This window comes from Malaclemys terrapin, chromosome 9 (genome assembly GCF_027887155.1).
Source record: "Malaclemys terrapin pileata isolate rMalTer1 chromosome 9, rMalTer1.hap1, whole genome shotgun sequence".
Taxonomy (NCBI): domain Eukaryota; kingdom Metazoa; phylum Chordata; order Testudines; family Emydidae; genus Malaclemys; species Malaclemys terrapin.
In genome coordinates this window covers 6,589,120-6,607,729 of record NC_071513.1, presented here as the reverse complement: position 1 = coordinate 6,607,729, position 18,610 = coordinate 6,589,120, and the positions used below count along the sequence as shown (strand labels likewise).

At 44.9% G+C, this 18,610-nt stretch overlaps 1 protein-coding gene across 1 annotated transcript in view; it reads left to right on the top strand.

Annotated features, from left to right (window-relative positions):
- MCF2 (MCF.2 cell line derived transforming sequence) overlaps positions 1-18,610 on the top strand; it is a 92,733-nt gene that overhangs the window by 31,715 nt on the left and 42,408 nt on the right. The window contains exons 5-8 of the mRNA XM_054040630.1: positions 6,743-6,862; positions 9,594-9,710; positions 11,873-12,022; positions 17,979-18,103. Coding sequence (XP_053896605.1) covers positions 6,743-6,862; positions 9,594-9,710; positions 11,873-12,022; positions 17,979-18,103 — 512 coding nt within the window. The remainder of the gene's footprint in view (positions 1-6,742; positions 6,863-9,593; positions 9,711-11,872; positions 12,023-17,978; positions 18,104-18,610) is intronic.

Here is an 18,610-nt window from a genome sequence, read left to right as displayed (position 1 = left end):
ATCTTAAATCGACTCCCCGCTGTAGTGTAGATGTACCCTAAGAGAGCGTGCTCTCCTGCGGTTGTAGCAGCAGCCGGGCAAATCGCTTTTGTGGTTAACTGTGCACCCATCAGAACAGGGTGTAGCTTGGTTAGCTTCAGCAGAAGTAGAAGCCGAGCGAAAACAGTCCCAGCGTTTGGTTGCCTGACTTTGCTCTCGAAGGAGAGAAGAAAGTCACTAACTTTGCAATCTGTGTATTGATCAGTTTCCTGTGTCCAGGATCAAACTTAACGGGTGGATTTTCCTTTCCTCTTGGTCTGTTCTTCTTTCCCTGGGTGCAGGGAAGTCCCAGGGGAAGGTTGTCTATTCAGGGGGAGATTATACTTTTAACGGTAATTTCTAGAAAAGATGGTAAATGCTTTTAGTGTAGAAAGTTAAGTAAATAATGGCCATGTTCCTTCCAACCTATGTGACATCCTAATTTAGTCACAAAACAGTGTGTATTTAAGACAATAGGATGCTTCACTTGCTAAAAGTGGATTGCCCCTTATGGGCATAATTTTTTATGTCCTTAGAACTTTAGGATCATTTTTTTTAAAAACACAAATTATTGTGCTACTAAATTAGGAAGACTATTAAAATATTAGCAGCTGGTTGATTTTTTTTAATTGTACAGATTACTTCAAATTCTTTTCTAACTCTCACATTATAGAGAATACTAGAAGCTGGAGAAGGGGAAGTTGAGTATCAAGGGTTCATGAGTCTTTTTACCAGGTTTTATCAAGTGACAATGATTCTCTTTAGTATAATAAATAGTAGGACTGGAAGTTCAGCTGGGTTAAGTTACTTCCTCTTTTAACTTTTTGGAACATAGGGTGTGAAAGTTCCCCAAGTGTTCTTTCTCTGTCATATTGTAGCATGACACATTTTCTTGCCTTGGCTAATACTAGAGTTAAGCGCAAAGGTGCTGGCTAACCTCAGTTAAGGGGTAGAGTAGTGCGATGATTGTAAAGGGCCGGGATTTGTTTTTAGTCCCTTCATAAATGTTAACTTTGAATAATTGTTAAACCAGCTGATTTTTTTTATTTTTATTTATTTTTATCTATCATCTTTGCCCTTAAGTTAATACTACACAGAGGACACCTTTCTGCTGGTAGCAGACTTAAAGCAAGGGTTTTTTCCATATGTAGTCCATACTAGATATTGATCTGCAAAAGGTACATTTCTTTGTCAAGTACGTATCACCTTTTTGCTCCTCATTAAGTGGTGACCTTGATTGTACATTGATAAAATCACCTTTCATGCAGGAAAATCTTAAAATGCTTTCTAAACACTAGGAATCATGTTTCCTGTTCTGGAAATGCAGCTACCTCTGGGGTGAAACGTGACACGTGTTTAATAGCAAACAGATCCTCTTACATAAATTTAGGATACAACATTAAAAATACCATATCAGACTGGAATTTGCCTGTATCCCAGATGTGACAGACTGGGATAAATCTGTGCCAGATTATGAACTCTCTCTTGTAGTACGTGTGAAAATGCTGGGAACTATGATGGCATACCCCCAGACATGCCCAAAGGCAATCTATTGTACTTCATCCCAATGAATTGCCATACTTGGGGAAGATGTTTGACACCTTGTTGAAGGACTAACACTAAGGCTTATGTCTACACAAGCATTTTTGTCGGTAAAACTTTGCAAAAGTTTCACCGACAAAAGCGCCGGTGTGGACAACGCTATGTCAGTGGGAGATGCTCTTCTGCCGACATAGCTACTGCCGCTCATTAGGGGTGATTTAATTATGCTGGCAGGAGAGCTCTCTCTTGCCGGCAAAGAGCAGCTACATGGGCAACCTTACAGCAGCACAACTGTGCCTCTGTAAAGTCCGTAGTGTAGACGTGGCCTAAGAGCCATCACAGAGAAATTTGGGGCCCTGGTCGCTGATTGTGTCTCATTTACAGGCCTAGCCCCCCATAGAACAGTGGCATTTCTACACAACACCCTGTACAGGGGAAGGAGTGGGGAGGGGGAGCATAATTGATGGATCAGTAGTTTCACTCTCTGAGCAAAAAGCTCAGAGACAGGGTTCCTATTTAAGAGAAGGATTCTCTTCTGTCCAAGGGGGCGAGGGGACCGATCATTGTCACACGTAAGAAAGAGTTGCAGGAGGAATTCTTCCCAGCCTGAAATGTTGACAAACCTCAGCCTTGCAGGGAGGGTGCCTTTCAGGACTTTGGTTGTTTTCAAAGATCTGTAACGTTTTGTGCTTTGAGTAAACTCATCCTGGTTAAGAAATTCCTTTGTCAAGCCAATGTTTCTTGCTATCCTGATATCTTGTCCCTAAAGGGTTTAAATTAGACGTCCAGAGAGCCTCTAGTTGGAGCGCTGGATGAGCACATGTAGGAGACTGGGGGCTTTTGATTTTGGGGTCTAGGGCAGCAGCACCCGATGTCCCAAGGAAGGGCATCAGACAAGAGGTCTGAGCCAAGGAGAGTGCCCTGTAGACCTACAACTTAGATTTTACCCAGACGGCCTGGGAGCACACGGGAGCCAGGAGTGGGTCCACTCTCAACAGACTGTTGACTGCCGAGAGGCGCTGGGCCAGAGTTTAACACAAGAGCTGCATGAAAGCTTCCCAGTTTGTTCACAGGTCAAGCTGTGAGGTCTGCCAGAACTACCACGTTTGGAAGTGGCGGTGGGCCTGGTCACGGGCTTGTTCGTGTCCGTTTGGGCCATTGACTTGATTGGGTGCGGGAGTTGGGAGGAATATCTGCTGTGCCTGTCCAGTCGCAGCTTGCTGTGGCCCCTGGATGGAGCCCTGCAACCTCCTTGTGGCTTCTGCTGCCCTGACTGGTTTTCAGAGGAACGTCTGCTGTCGAAATTGCTATGCTGTGAGGTGAGACCAATAAACAAAGAGTAAAGTGGTTTTAAGGCTGAGGGTAAACTAGGGAATGTCATGTGATAGGAATGCAGCTCCAGGGCAGCATACATGCTCTGCCAGTAGTATATAGGCACAGAGACCTCATAGGGGGGACGCCCAATGATTTCCCTGAGTCTCCTGAGTTCATGGGGGCAGGCCAATCTAATGACCAGGAGAGATGCCGTGTGACCAACCGTGTGGCTTGCAACAAATGTCCAACCACCTCAGAATCTATCTATTATCAGGGAGAACCAGACAGCACAACCTTCTTGAAACAAACCCCTGTGTGTTAGCAGAGGAAGCTCTGACTTGGGAGAAGAAAAAATGGCAAAAAAAAAGCCCACCTTAATTTGGAGTGTTGCAGACTTTCAAGTTGGAGATTTCCCGCTCTGCCAGTCAACACTACTCTTGGCAAAAGGAAAATGAGGCTTGTTCTTTGTTTCTGACCTTTTGAGGATGGTTGCATTCCTTGTCAGCAAACTGTCTGAACTTAACACACAATGGGGTGAGATAAAATTGGTCTCTGGTTCTGTAACTGTACTTAAATCCTTCTAAACTTGGCATGTCAGGTTCACTCCCGCCGAGGATTGCGTTGAGATGCTCAGATGAAACCACCAGGCTTTGCTTGGGTCAATGAAAACCTCCTGGGAAATACTGGTGTCTTGACATTATCAAAATGTGATGTTGAAGACCTCCCCTCTCCCAGAAAACCCACCTCTCTCCAGACCTACCTTGTCTAGGGTGGGAGCTTAGAGGTTGGCAACACCCCTCTGGTTGACGGTAGTACTTTGCATGGGAATGAGCTTCTTCCCAGACCTTCCTCCCACCAGTTTCACAGCATCAGTCCTATAAACGTGTGGCAGCTCACCCTATAACTGCTGACTACACTGGACTTGACCTTAGTCTAGGGTCTGACACCTTCCCTTTCCCCCAAACCCTGCCAGAATGCACCACTGTGTTAGAGCATGCTGACTGACGCCTGTATTTCATTCTTGCCAATAATGGATACACGCCTCCCTCCCCTCACCTGTTTTGGGGACTCCCTAGCACTGCTGTTCATTGTGGGGTGCATCAGAGCTCAGAAAGACATAACAGGCCAGCCATGAACCAACCATGGGACCGTCAGCAGCAGCATTTGGAGTCCCACTGATTGCCACACAGGCAGCTTGCTTCTCTGGACCATATGGGAGGGGGCTTGCCTTCCCTATTGACCCACGTAGAAGATGGAGAGCTCCAGTCAGCCTGACTGCTCAGAAATATCAGGAGTGTGTTAGGTGCCGTCTCGTTGGGCGAGAGACCTGCAGGCCGCCCGGCTCCCAGCAGGTTTGCCAAAGGGAGATTCTGAGCCTGTTGGAAGAAGGGAGTAATGGCCAGTCTTAGAACCAGATTTGCAAAGCTTTCTATGACCGGGACCAGGTTTCGATTGGTAACAAGCCCAGGCACGGGTTCGGCCTGGTGGGAGGTTTCATTGTGCAAGGTTCACAAAGCTCTAGACTGGCAAACATTTTACTAGCCAACATTCAGCATCAAAGCAATAGCGTACAAATATTGGCAAGGAAAGGGTAGGCACCCAGGATTTGAGTCAGAGATGACAATGTCACTAGCCATTTAGTGGTTTGCTCTTGCTGTCAGAGCCAAATCTCGAACCCTGGCAAAATTCCCATTGAATGGGAACTTAGTTTGTGTTCATTTATTTTTTCACTCCCGTTTAAAATTGCTACATTTATGTGGCTCTTGTGATGCTAAAGAGCACTGACCATTTCTAAGAGGAATATAATCCACAATCAGTTTTTTTAAAAAAATTTAATAAGAAAAACATAAGCACGGCCATATTGGCTCAAACTAGCCCGTCTTGCCAGTATCCTGTCTTCTGACAGTGGCCAGTGTCAGATGCTTCAGAGGGAATGAACAGAACAGGGTGATTATTGCATGATCCATCCAGACATCCAGTCCCAGCTTCTAGCACTCAGAGGTTTAGGGACACCCGTGGGGTTGCATCGCCTGATCATTTTGGCTAATATCCATTGGTGGACTCATCCTGCGTGAACGTATCTAATTCTTTTTTTTAACCCAGTTATACTTTAAGCCTTCACAACATCCCCTTGCAATGAGTTCCACAGGTTGACCGTGCCTTGTGTGAAGACTGTGCCTTTTGTTTGTTTTAACCTGCTGCTACTAATTTTCATTGGATGACCCCTGGTTCTTGTGTTATGTGGTGGAGTAAATAATGCTTTCTTATTCACTTTCTCCACAGCTTTGATGATTTCATATATCCCTAGCATATCCCCCCTTAGTCGTCTCCTTTCTAAGATGAACTGTCCCAGACTTCTTTTAATGTCTCCTCATATGGAAGCTGTTCCATAATCCATTTCATTTTCATTGCCCCTCTCTGCACCTTTTCCAATTCTGATATGTCTTTTTTGAGATCGTGCAGTTCTGGTTGCCCCCATATTCGAAGTATGGGTGTACTATGGATTTACATAGTGGCGTTACGATATTTTCTGCCTTATTATCTATCCCTTTCCTAATGGTTCCTAACATTCTGGTAGCTTTTTTTGACTGCCGCTATGCATTGAGTGGATATTTTTGGAGAATTATCCATGATGACGCCAAGCTCTGTTTCTTGAGTAGTAGCAGCTAATATAGACCCCATGATATTGTATGTATAGTTGGGATTATGTTTTCCAATATGCGTTACTTTGCACTTATCAACATTGAATTTTATCTGCCATTTTGTTGCCCAGTCAGCCAGTTCTGTGAGATCCCTTTGTAACTCTTTGCAATCTGTTTTGGACTTAACTGTCTCGAGTAATTTTGTATCATGTGCAAACTTTGCCACAGTGTAATTTGTGGGTGTCAAGTCTCAACTGTAAATTATGGCTTCTTTGAACAGTACATAATTGGATGTTTATGGAACCAAAGCATAGATTTGTGTGTTTTGTGTGCATAGATATACAGACACTTGTATTCTTCTTCACCAGAGTGTAGATTCTTATGTGAAAGTCATCTCCCCTCCTCTCCCCCCGTTGTACACATTTTCCCCTTGAAAAATGGGCTAGTGAATATTTTATAGTAGAGTTTTTTTTATTTCCCCTCAGTGAAAACTTCATTTAATGTAGATTTAACAGGTAGTATCAGGACTCTTCTATCATTTATAATCACGTAAATAAAATGGTAATTTACGCTCAATAAAGGATTCACATGTTTATGCTGACAAGTTAACATGTGCCTTTGATACTTTTAAAGTGCTCAAGAGACCGTAAGAAAACGTATATATGATATAATATATGGAGATAGTTTGGCACAATTGGATTTTAGAGAAATATCATAAATCTTAATTAACTGGTTTCCTTCTGTCATTTACTTATCTGTGATTTCAAGTTATTTTTCTTGGCTCCATTAAAATATTCAATGTTCTTTTCAGTGAATCATATACAACTCTCTACTGCTGTGTTTGAAATACGGAAATGATATTTGTGCCACAAATTAAACATTGCCAATAATTACCAAGGACAAGCAGGTTCATTTCGATACACTTCTGAGGAATACATACAAGTACATTACATAATGAATCACTGAACTAAATTACGGCTACTTCACAGCTATGACTCATTTCTTGGTAGAACACTTTCTGGAATATTTCAAATCCAGCATTTTCATCTGCCAAAGAGCAACAGTTAAAGTAAGGAGGGATGTGTGAATCATGGAGGAGCACAAAGAAATAGTAAGAATCGCTTGAAAAGTAGGCTTTGAATTTTGACCCACTTTTGCAATTGGGTCTTGTCTGAATTTTCACCAGTTGAATGCCCATGTTGATCATCTGCCATGTTTTCCTGCAGGAGTCCTTCCCGGGAAACCTGCAGTTAGTGATGGTTCTACGTCCCACTGGGTTTTTCCAGCGCACTTTCACTGACATTGGATTTCGCTTCAGTCAGGAGGATTTTCTACTCAAATTACCGGTATGAGTATATCCGCTGTGCATTATGCTCATGTCCTCCTAAATACTGATTTGGTTCCATGCTGCTGTGTCAGGGCCGTGTCCACATTCAATGCCTGGTCATGAAAAATAAATGGGGCTTTTCTTTTAACGATGCAGGATTTCAAACAACTGTAGCTTTTCCGAAGCGTTGGGTTTTCCTGCGGTATGGGATTGTGAAAAGTGCACATGGATACGGTTTTTCCTTTGGAAGAGAATTTGGTCGGTGTTTGAAGGTGCTGGATTGGCAGCCCTATCGTGTAAAGTTTGCTCTCTGCAGAAGTAGTATTGTCCTGGGCAGTGGCAGGACAAGCTGAACTATGTGACTGCCCCATATGCCTCCCCCGTGAGCTGGGGGGCGAAAAGGTAGCTCATTCTTTAATAACCGTTTAACATTTAGCATGTGTGAAGAGACTTCCAACGCAAGTACCGCGGTTGATGCCAAATCCGTCACGTTAACCTCAGTGTAAAAATCCTGTTGATATCAGCGCCCTGTTTTTATTTATTTTCAAAATAGTTTGTATTCTCAATGGGATACTTTTAGAGAGGCTCAACAATCTCCCTCTACACTGCTGGCCTGTCTCCCCAGCCTAGGAAGGCTTGACACCATGCACAGAGGCTGCTTCAGGTCCTATTCTCAGGGCCTCAGCTTTATTTCTTCCACATAAAACTAGTACAGCATATCAGTTGTTCCTTCCCCCTAACCCACGGTCTTCTGCTGGAGACAATCTATTTCCTACAGGTTTCCAGTCTATGCCTGAGAGCCCTCCACAGACGCTGTGCTTTTCCCTCCAGGAGCCAACCTAACTCCCTCTCCTGCCACAGGGTCTCTCACAAGAGCCTTCTTGCTCCCTGCGGCCTTCTACCCCAACTGAGCCACTTGCTGGCTTTGATCCCAAGCTGATCAGCCTCCCATCACTGGGGAGGCTGGGACCAGCTCTGCTTAAAGGGCCAGCCACCCTGTGTCACACCCTATCAGTGAAATCACGGGACATTTGGGGACCAGGACCAATGGAGAGTGGTTAAAAGAAGAAATGCATTAATAGAACTTGAGTCTGAAAGACTTCGTTGTAACCCCCTCCCCAATAATATGTGAATTATTGCTCTATTATTTTTGCTTAAAAATCAGATTTTGCAGTTTTTGCACGGAATGTACATTTTTCACTCAATTCTGTTTTCAACAACAAAACAAAACAAACAGCCCCCCTCCGCTCCCAAAGAATCCAAACACCCTCCTGCAAAAACCAAAACCCTGCAGCATCTTTGAAAATTCAAAATTCACTCAGGAAAAAGGTCAGTGTTTGCATCAGAACAGGTAAAAATGCATGGTTCGCATATTTCTGTGTGAAACTGGCCAAATACGGCTATGCAATGCCCTGTGGGAATGTTAAGAATATATTTTTTTCCACATGAAATTTAACCCTCTCCTCTCCCCGCCAATCGCATCACTGCTGTTTACACATCTTGCCATTTTGTCCATGATGCTGCGATTGGAGCCATGTGGGTGACTCCCCGCATTCGTGATCTGTGTGGTACTTCACTGGGGTGTTGCTGGGATTTAGCTGGATAGATCCTATTGCAGAATCTCAGGGCCTTTGTAAGTACGCAGTTCCTCTTTAGACCCTGACCTTATGAAGACTCTCACGTGTGTTCAACTGAACACTGCATGATTACTTCCATTGACTTCTATGAGACTGCTCACTGGGCCCAGAATGAAATCTGTGCAAGAGTTTTTGCGGGGCTTCTACCTTATTCTGTGTTTTTCAGCACCTACGGGGCCCCGATTCAGACTGGGGCTTGTACGTGCTACTGAAAGATAAATAACTAGAAGACACAGATGATCTGGAGTTCAGAGTTATCTTGTAACTGAATAGTCTAGGAAAAATCCTAATATCCAAAAGTCTGTTCAGATAAATGAAATCTAATCACTTCTACCTGCCCAAGCAGCTTCTGATCTGCACACTGGAAATCTGGGTGTGTTACTAATTTGTCCATCCAACTGAGACTGAAAATGGAGAATATTCTTTCCCTTAAATGTCAATGAAAGGCAGAAGAAATGGCCTATTTGCCATCCAGCTTCCTGCTTGCAAAGTCCTTCCTCTGGCTTCACCCGCTCAGCACTGCACTTTGGGTGGCTGGCAGCTGACTAGTTCTGTCTGGCTCAGAAAAAGTTGGGTCAACTCATTTTAAGTGAACAAAAGTGAATATCTGTATATTATAAAATAAGTGTACGAGTTGTATAGCCTGTAATCGATAAATACAAATTTGACCTCAGATACGTGTAAAATGAAGGTGTGTCATAAAGAAATAATTGGCGCAAAAGCTAATTTTGTAAATACGGTAGAGTCTTGGTTTTAAGAATACCAATCAACGAATGACAAGGTAGCTGAACCATTTTTTCTTGACACAAAAATAAAGGAGCACATAATGAAAGTACTGTCAGTGAAGAACAAATCAACCTCCCTTCACATTTCGATGCCTGGAAATCGCTTTGCAGTGGTTTGAAAGATGAGAAGAAATTTGGTGCCGTGTACAACGCTGCAACTTATGCACCGTACTTACTGTGATATTGAGATGTTCAATTTTATAAGACTCTTCTATCCCCAATTAGTTTGTAAAATAGAGATTAGTACATGAAATATTGCAGGCATGATTTGCACGTTAATTGTGAAGAAGCTGCGATGAATCAATTCATGATGTTTCTTTGTTCCTAGGTGGTGATGCTGAGCTCGGTCAGTGATTTGTTGATGTATATTGATGAGAAGCAGTTAACCCCGGAGTTCGGGGGCACCTTGGAGTACCGTCATAGCGAATGGGTTATCTTCAGAACTGTACGTAGCGCTGCTTATGTGACATTACTCTGCATAAAGCATAGCTCAAGCAGGGCCCGATTCTACAAAGTGCTGAGAGCTGCCGCCCCCACTAAACCCCGCCTGGGAGGTGATGAACACCCTTGAGTCCCTAGTTAGCACCTTGCAAGATCAAGACCTTTGTGTAGCTCAAGTTATTGGCAGTGTTGAAAGGGATCTGAAAGAAGGGGGACTGTCTATCATTGACCCCTCATCGACCTGTCCCTCTGACCCATCCCTCCATCCATTTCCATCCCCCATTCACCCCCCACCTCACCTCTGCTCTTCCTGCAGCTTAGGTGTTGTTCATCCCCTTCTCCCAGGTCAGCAGGCTCCTCTCTGTCCCTTCCCAGTGAGGGACAGGAGCAGAGGAGCCGTCCTGTTGCTCAGAGGAGGGGAGAGGAGGGAGCCAGACCTGCCTTGAACTGCTGGTCCTCCCTGCTCCCCTCCTGTGTGAATGGCGTCAGCTTCTGAGGGGCGGGGGTCAGAGTTCCACAGTGGCTCTGATTGGCTGCTCTTGCCTCGGTGGTATTCAAGTGAGGAAAGCAGCCAATCAGAGAGGTTTGCCCCCCTCAGGCGATACAACAAACACGCGCCCCTCAGCGACCCAACTGGCTTCTTAAGTTGTTATTTCCCAGGTACATGACCCGGTGCACTTTAAGCATTGCTTATTGACTAGGCTTTTCAAAGGAGTCCCAGGGAGTTAGGTGCTGAATTCCTATAGGAGATGGGCAACTAACGTCCTTAGGCTCCTCATCGCTTTAAGACCATTTAAAAATTCATCTCCTTTTGTCCCATTGGTTTAAAATGACAAATACACCTCTACCCCGATATTCTTGGGAGCCAAAAAAATCTTACCGCGTTATAGGTGAAACCGCGTTATATCGAACTTGCTTTGATCCGTCGGAGCGCGCAGCCCTGCCCCCCCCGGAGCGCTGCTTTACCCCGTTATATCCAAATTCGTGTTATATCGGGTCGCGTTATATCGGGGTAAAGGTGTATCATGTGTTTTTCTTTGGATGTGGAGTAATGTAATTGAATAATGGTGTTTGTTCCTTGCACATGCTACTCTTTCATATTGCCAGATTTCTAGGCTTTCTCTGAGCTATATTCTGCCATCAATTTCTATGCAACACCCTTTGATTTCAATGGACTTCACTTTCTGCTCAGAGAGCAATGGTAGGCTGTTCTGCTAATTATCATCCAGACAGCTCAAAACACTAATGAAAACTGCATGGAATTATTGCTTAAGGCTATAATCCTGGAATGAGTGCCACAAGGCAGACCTCTGTATCTGCATGGAGCTCATTGCTGGATCGGGGCCACAAGCATCTCTTTCGAGTTCTGAACCTGCATTAAGAATTAACGAGAGCACATTATAAACACCTTTTTGCTTAACAATGTAATACACTGAACGTAATTTAAAAAACGAGGCTGAGAAAAGGTTGAGAAAACGGGGGGGGGGAATGAAAACACGTTGAATATTTCTGCTTGTTATGGCATTCACAAGGGCGATTCAGCTTAGATTCATTGGATGGCTTAAAGTAGCAGTTCTCAAACTGTGGGTCGGGATCCCAATGTGGATCGCGACCCCATTTTAATGGGGTCACCAGGGCTGGCTTAGACTTGCTGGGGCTCAGGGCCCAAGCCAAAGCCCAAGGGATTCAGCCCTGAGCGCGAGGCTCAGGTTACAGGCTCCTTGGTTGGGACTGAACCATTGGGCTTTGGTTTTGACCCCTTCTCCATCGAGGTGGTGGGACTCGGGCAGGCTCAGGCTTTGGTCCCCCCTCCTGGGGTCATGTAGTAATTTTTGTTGTCAGACAGGGGTCAGAGTGCAATGAAGCTTGAGAAACCCTGGCTTAAATCTTACTCTTGTACAAGGATTAAAATACATTAACTTCCCAGCTACTTTGAAGCTAATGGCAAAACTCCCATTGACTTTAATACGAGCAGGGTTTGAGCTGGGGTTTTCAAATGAGCTTTAAGGAGTTAATTGCCCAACTCCCCTTGAATTTCAATGGGTTGGGTGTACCTAACTCCCTTAGGCTCATCTGAAAATCTCAGCATTGGCCCTTAGTGCATTTTTTGATGAGCTCTTAGAATATCCTGACTACTGAGCTGATGAAATAATTGTCTTGCACCAGGCTATCGAGAGTTTTGCACTAACAGTGAAGGAAATTGCGCAGATGTTACAATCTTTCGGCACGGAGCTGGCAGAAACAGAGCTACCAGATGACATGTATTCAATTGAACGCATCCTGGCTTTGCGCACAGAAAAGTATTGTCAGCTCAAGGTATGCTACTCAGAAACTCAGCTCTATGTTAAGTCAGTGTCCTACTGCAAGGTAGGACTTCTGTGGTTTGATTGATTCTTTGTTCTCTCTCTCTCTCCCTCTTCCCCCATATGCATGTGTTTCTATTATGACAGTTAAAATAAAACAGACCTATTTCTGTATGTTACATCTATATTTGCCTTTCACTCATTCAAACAATTGTCATGTCAACATCCAGGAAACTGTCTCTGCTGCTAGTTGCTTATTTGATAGCCATGTAGCTGTCAGAGCTCGAGAAACAAAGCAATTCTTGCCCATTCTTGAATGTGCACCACGTTCTTCTCCTACAACGTGTCTTCCAGGGAAGAACTATGAAAAGCTTTGTCAACTCCAAGTGCAATGCTTCCCTCATGGATCTGCTTGTTAGGACCCACATCTGGCATATGTAGAGTGAACAGAACACCAATCTCCCACTAACATCAATGGGAGTTTTGCACATATAAAGAGAGCAGAAAAGTGTGGTAGATTTGAAGGATAATTTTGCCCCAAAGCTCCATACGTCTTATGAATGTGGTTGCATATTCACAGATACTATGGGGCAAATTCTCTTCTCCCAGTGACTTCAGGAAGGGTCCATTGGTTTGAGAGGAGGCAGTGAATGCATTGGTGTAAATCTATTGAGAGAATACACTATGTATTTTGTTACCCATGATGTGAGCTTTATCTTAATGTGAGCCCTTTTGTTTTATATAAATCAAATGGGAGTGCGGAGCCGGTGCTCGGGGCAGGGGCAGCGCGTGAAGCCCCATGGCCCCTCCCCCGGCCTAGGAGCCAGACCTGATGGCTGCTTTCAGGGTGCAGTGTAGTCCCAGGACAGGTAGGGACTAGCCTGCCTTAGCCCCGCCGACCGGACTTTTAATGGCCTAGTTGGCAGTGCTGACCGGAGCCACCAGGGTCCCTTTTCGACCGGGTCTTCGGGTCGAAAACTGGACACCTGGTCACCCTACCGTCAAACAACTGTGTCCCCTCAGCTCTCCAGCCTGAGATGCCTTTTACACTGCTTTGCTCGTAAACAGCCCCCTCTCTAGGCTTTGCCCACACCCAGCCTCGAATATGTAACCTGCTCCCAGTATACATTATTGAGTGCCACTAGCTCTTCCCTCCACTGCCACAATGGAACATTCTTTAAACTTCTTCCATTCTTCCTCCCCAGATTTAGTTGGCACTGGCAAAGCACGAAAGCCTTCCTTTACTTTTTGGCAGAACTCTCCTTTCTTGTTTAATATTTAAAGATATATTTTACTGATTTGAGATTATGATTAAAATATTAGATGCTTAAACATGGATTTTTGGTACAGCAGCTGCCAACCAAGCTGTTGTTTTTGATACTGCTGCATATGTGAGAGACCAGACTGGGTATAGTTCTGAAATCCTTCAGTTCAGAGATTCAGAAGGCCAGAAGGGACCACTGTGATCATCTAGCCTGACCTCCTGTATAACACAGGCCAGAGAACATGCTCAAAAGAATTCCTAGAACAGATCTTTTAGAAAAATATCCAATCTTGATATAAAACTTGTTGATGGAGAATCCACCATGACCCATGGTAAGTTGTTCTAATGGTTATTTACTCTCACCATTAAAATTTGTGCTTGCAGAGTAATTGGCCAAGTGCTCCTGTGGATTTGAACTCACAACCTACCTCTAGCACTGGAGGTAGAAGCCTCAGACCAATGCCAACAACCTGCCTGTTAGATTGCTCATGCATTCAGTGGGGCTACTAATACATAGTGTAGGATGAGGTCCTGTATTTGCACTAGAGTGTAATGGGTTAATCCAATAAAGTTTGTATATTTTTTATATATAACATGCTATTTCATTCCTATGGCATTGTCTTATAGAAAGCTCCCAATTAGAAATACACACAATGGCAACCAAAATGTGCTCTGTGTATGTATGCATAGGTGCTTATAAATATATACAGCATAGGAAAATATTGCGGTATTTTTAGAAACTATGCCAGCTATGCATTGTCGTACATGCTTGATTTAACCTTTGTGCTGAGGAACAAATCCTTAGACAATGAAGCAAGTGTCAGTTACAAATGTGCTAGTAAATACAGACATGTCAGTGATGCCTGCTTTTTTTGTGGTGAAATCAAAAATACCATGAGTTTTCGTTTGCATTTAAAATATTGAGCTGTTCCTTTAGATTAATCATTCAGTAGAAATCATCTGTTGTTGTTTTTTAAATGTCTCATTCATTAGTTTGAAAGGCTGTTGAGTTTTTGAACAAAATGTAGCCTAGTTGTGTGTGTGTTTTCAAGAACATGAAAGATTAAGCTAGATAAGAAATTGTGCACAGATTGCAGTAATAAAGATACAAGATTCTTGTATTGCTGTCATGGCAACTGAAAGATTGGGGCAGGAGATTTCTGAATACATAAGAACCATCACATACATTTCCGCATTTGTGTAGCTGTGATACTGAACAGAAGCCAGTTGTAAAGGTAATGAGAAAAAGACAAGCTAATTAAGCAGACTAAGAAATTAACCCCTTTGATATACTGAAAGGGGAAAAATCATATTTAACACCTGTTCAGTTGCTTTTGATGTTTAGGTTACAGCATCTTCCCGTGTAATGGAATTGCCTGAAACAAAAGGAGACTTTAGGTCTCTGGAGAGCTAAACATGAGAGGGTAACGTAGCAGCCATCTTTTGCCTAAAACATACAGTGTAATTCCTCTTCCCTTCTGTGTTTCCTGGATTACTGAAGTATCAAACATGGTCAGAACTTTTGTCCTAGGTCACATCAATCAAGAGCCAATTGATACTAACACATTCCAACAGTTTGCACTTCATGTGTTCTGATTGGCTGTTTGGTCCAACCCTCCACCTGCCCCTCCCTCATGGTCTCTTCAGCTCAATATCACTCCACACCTGCCCCTCTTACCCTCTGGTGCCTTGGCCTGGCCCCCTCACCCTCCTTCCCTACCCTTTTCTTTCCATTTAGCTGATTCCTCCTAAGTAATCCTTCCCCTTCCCCTCAGCCCCCCTGAAAAAAAAGTGGAACTACCATGACATTTGCCACTCTCACAGTGTTCACCCTGCTTGTGTGTTTTACCGCTTCCCCTACCGGTGATGCCTACTCTATTTAAATTGTAAGCTCCTTGAGGCAGGGACCCTCTGGCACACTGTCTCTGTACAGCGCCTAGCACAATGGGGTTCTGGTCCATGACTGGAGCCCCTAGGCAATACAATAATATAAATAGTAAGTGTGGAAGAAAGCATGGGATACATAATCAAATCTGTTATGTTCTTTTAACATAGTAAGGCCAGTGAAATGCACAGAATCAAATGATGGATCTGCTCCCACCCTCCGTAAATAAACCAGTCCCTTGAGATACTTTAACTTGCTGGCTATGTATACGCTAATCCGGCCAGGCATACTTCTGAAGGAAGGGTGAGACTAGCTGCTTTTTAATCTCCTCCCTCCCTCCCATGATGCTCCTGGTGCTCCTTCCTATAGAAAGAAGAAATATCCAGGAGCACCACACGCAACTGGGTGCTGGGTGCGGTGTGCAACGGCGCTGTTCTCATGCCCCGGGCCTTCCCACTAATCAACAAACACAGCTGCATGGGTTGGCCTGACAGTACCAGGTGGGACTTTGCGTTGCCACGGCAAGGAGGCAAGACGGGGGCCAGTCTCAGCAGTGAAAGGCTCTTTCTTGGACAAAACTTGGCCTTCAGAGGGAAGTCGCCTGTTGCGATATTCCCAACCAAATGCCTTTGGTGGAATAATTGGGTCGTGGAATAATTGGGTCATAGCTAGAAGGGCAGAAGGTAAATGGGCCTGGTGCATAACTCTACTGTGGCAGAACCTTGTGCACCCGTAGTTACTGAGCCTAGTGATTTAAAACTTTACCTTGGACGCTTTTTGAGGCAGAGACTAGCTTGCCCTTTGTGTACATACAGCTCCTAGAGCAATGAAGCCCCAATGTCAGGGTGGGAGTATGTCCATGCTATGAATGCTGCAGCGACACATCGACCAAGCTGTGTCGACGGTGGGGGTTAGAGTGACCTAACTACCCCGCACAGGGCATGAAGGTTTTCACGGCGTCGAGCGACGTCGCTAGGTCGTCGACCTAAGTTCTAGGTGCGGACCGGGTCGGAGGTGCCACTGTAAACGTGGGTATCATTTTAAGAGGAAAGGGAGGGAGGAATCTCCTCCCAACCTCTAACTTGGATGGAAACCCCTGTTCTTTCTTCCCTTCCCCCACCCCCAATTTCAGCCCCTCCGTGGAGGGGAGGGCAGAGAGGGATGCAGCAGGATGGGGGGGAGAAGGTTTCCATGTGCAGCTTGGCATTCTTTCCTTGCCTCTGCCACTTGGGTCTGCTCTGTTGGGGAGACCAGAGGCTGATTTCTGGAGCTGCAGCCCCCATCCTGCCTGCCCTGCAACATGCTCTGTATGCAGAGCAGGGGGATTGGCAGGCAGACAAGCCCTGGCCCCTGTCCACCTTCATTTCCCCCCACACTCCTCATGGAACGGAGGGGAAGGAGGAATCAGCCAGGGGACAGCCTTCGGAGGACACAAGATGGAAGAGGGGGTCCCTGGGGCGGGGAATTGTGGGGAGTGACCGGCTGAGGGGAGCGGTGTGGTGATGGACGTAGACTTGAGTGGCTCAGTCTTGGCTGTGGGGAGATGCAGGCTCAGGGATGGGTCTTGGGAGAGGGGAAGATGAGGGTTTTTTGGGGGAGGAAAGGGTATTAGTGGGGGGGGAGGAAGGGAGTTGAGGGATGTGGTGGGAGAGGGAGTGAAGCTGGTATCTGGGGAAGCGCCAGTGAGTGAATGATTTGAGGAGCATGCGGTATTGAGACCCGTATTGGTAGCAGGGCATAGGAGGAAGGAGGCACTTGCACTGCAGGGGGATGGGGAGGGTTAGTAGCAGTAGGAAAGTCTGTATCCCCCTCAACTTTGCTGGCAACATTACTCCACCGGTCAGAGAAGTAATATGGAGTAATATTGATAAACAGGAGAAACCCACTGCAATGCACGCTCATGCCACACGTAAAGGAGTTGCCAGCAGAGCGTGCTGGGCGAGAGCCCCTTAGCTCTGGGATGTACTGCTCCCCACTTGGTCTGCTGGAGCCCACCGTTGTTAACAGGATAGCTCACCCTGCAGTGCTGAGAGTCCCTTTTATTTCAGACTAGTGTGTCCACATGGGCAGTTATACCAGCACAGCTATAGCCATTTAATTATCCCTCTGGAGTTCTGCCAGACAGTTTCCCCATGTTGACTAGCCCATCTTCTGGTTTCTCTTTTGCTTCCTGAGATGCGTCATTCAGCCCAGTTCAACACCCACAGCAGTTTTTCTACTCTCTTCGCATCACCAACCCTGCTCCAAACTGTCGCTTGCCATGGGAAATAAACGAAGAAAACACTTGCTCTGGGGCTGAACCTGATGTAAAGTGAATTTTTTCCGCTGAAACTCAACTGCCAATTTTTTAGTTTGAATCCGCTTCCAATGAGTTTATAATGAAAACGCTGGCAAACTTTTGGTTGTAGAGACTCTGGTGCATGCGGTCGTACGATCGCAGTCTCAGGATCAGTGCACAATCAGCACATAGTGGGTGGACGTTTGTTCTTCCTGTGATATTGACCTTGACTGAAAAATGCAACATACTAACTGGAGCAATATTAATTCAGCACACCAGCTGTTTATACCTAGTCTATCTAATATCTTGCTCTATATAATCTTTATTAACCACTATATAATAACACTTCTATCGTGCTTTCCCATCCAGCGCTCTTAAAGCATTACTCCCCTGTGAGGTAGGTATAGTAGGTGCTAACATCCCCATTTTACAGATGGAGACACGAAGACCCAGAGAAATGAATTGACTTGCGCAAGCAGATCACTGTGGAGCCTGACAGTGTCTGTAAATAAACTAACCAGTAGTGTCCTACATTTGTGCAGGGAGATATTACAATAGTAACAAAAGAAGGAAACGTGCTGTTAAGTAGTTTAGAAGAGCCCGATGCCAACGAACGTAGTCAGAAACAACACCGCGACAGACCTGGAGACTGGGAAACTGTGAATCGGTGAGTGCAACGTGCTACTTGTTTGATTTGGAATGGGAACTCGCAAGATAGTCAGACTAAAATAAGACTTTAAATGTATTAAGCCATGCATGTACTTTCCATGGCAGCCGTGGTCAATACAGGGAAAGAGACAATGATACCGTCATGGGTTCTGTTCCGATCTGTGCCACTGACTTGCTTTTGCAAGTGATTTAACCTTGCTGTGATTCTGTTTCCCCATCATAAAATGGGAGGATGGGGCTTAGCGTCTTCAGTGGCAAGTCCCTTAGACATCATAAATTAGAAAGATAAAATAGAAGCAGTTTTATACTTACCTCACATGGGTGTTATCAGCCTTAATGTTGTTTGTAAGGTTCTTTTGAGATCTGCACGCAGTCATTTAGATCCACATCTAATGAGTTATTATCAGAGATGGGCCCTGAACTGAAAGCCCAGATTCAAAACACCACAAAGTAGAGTGGACTCTGAGTCAGAACTTTGCCATGTGGTCCCATCTTCCATAGTCCT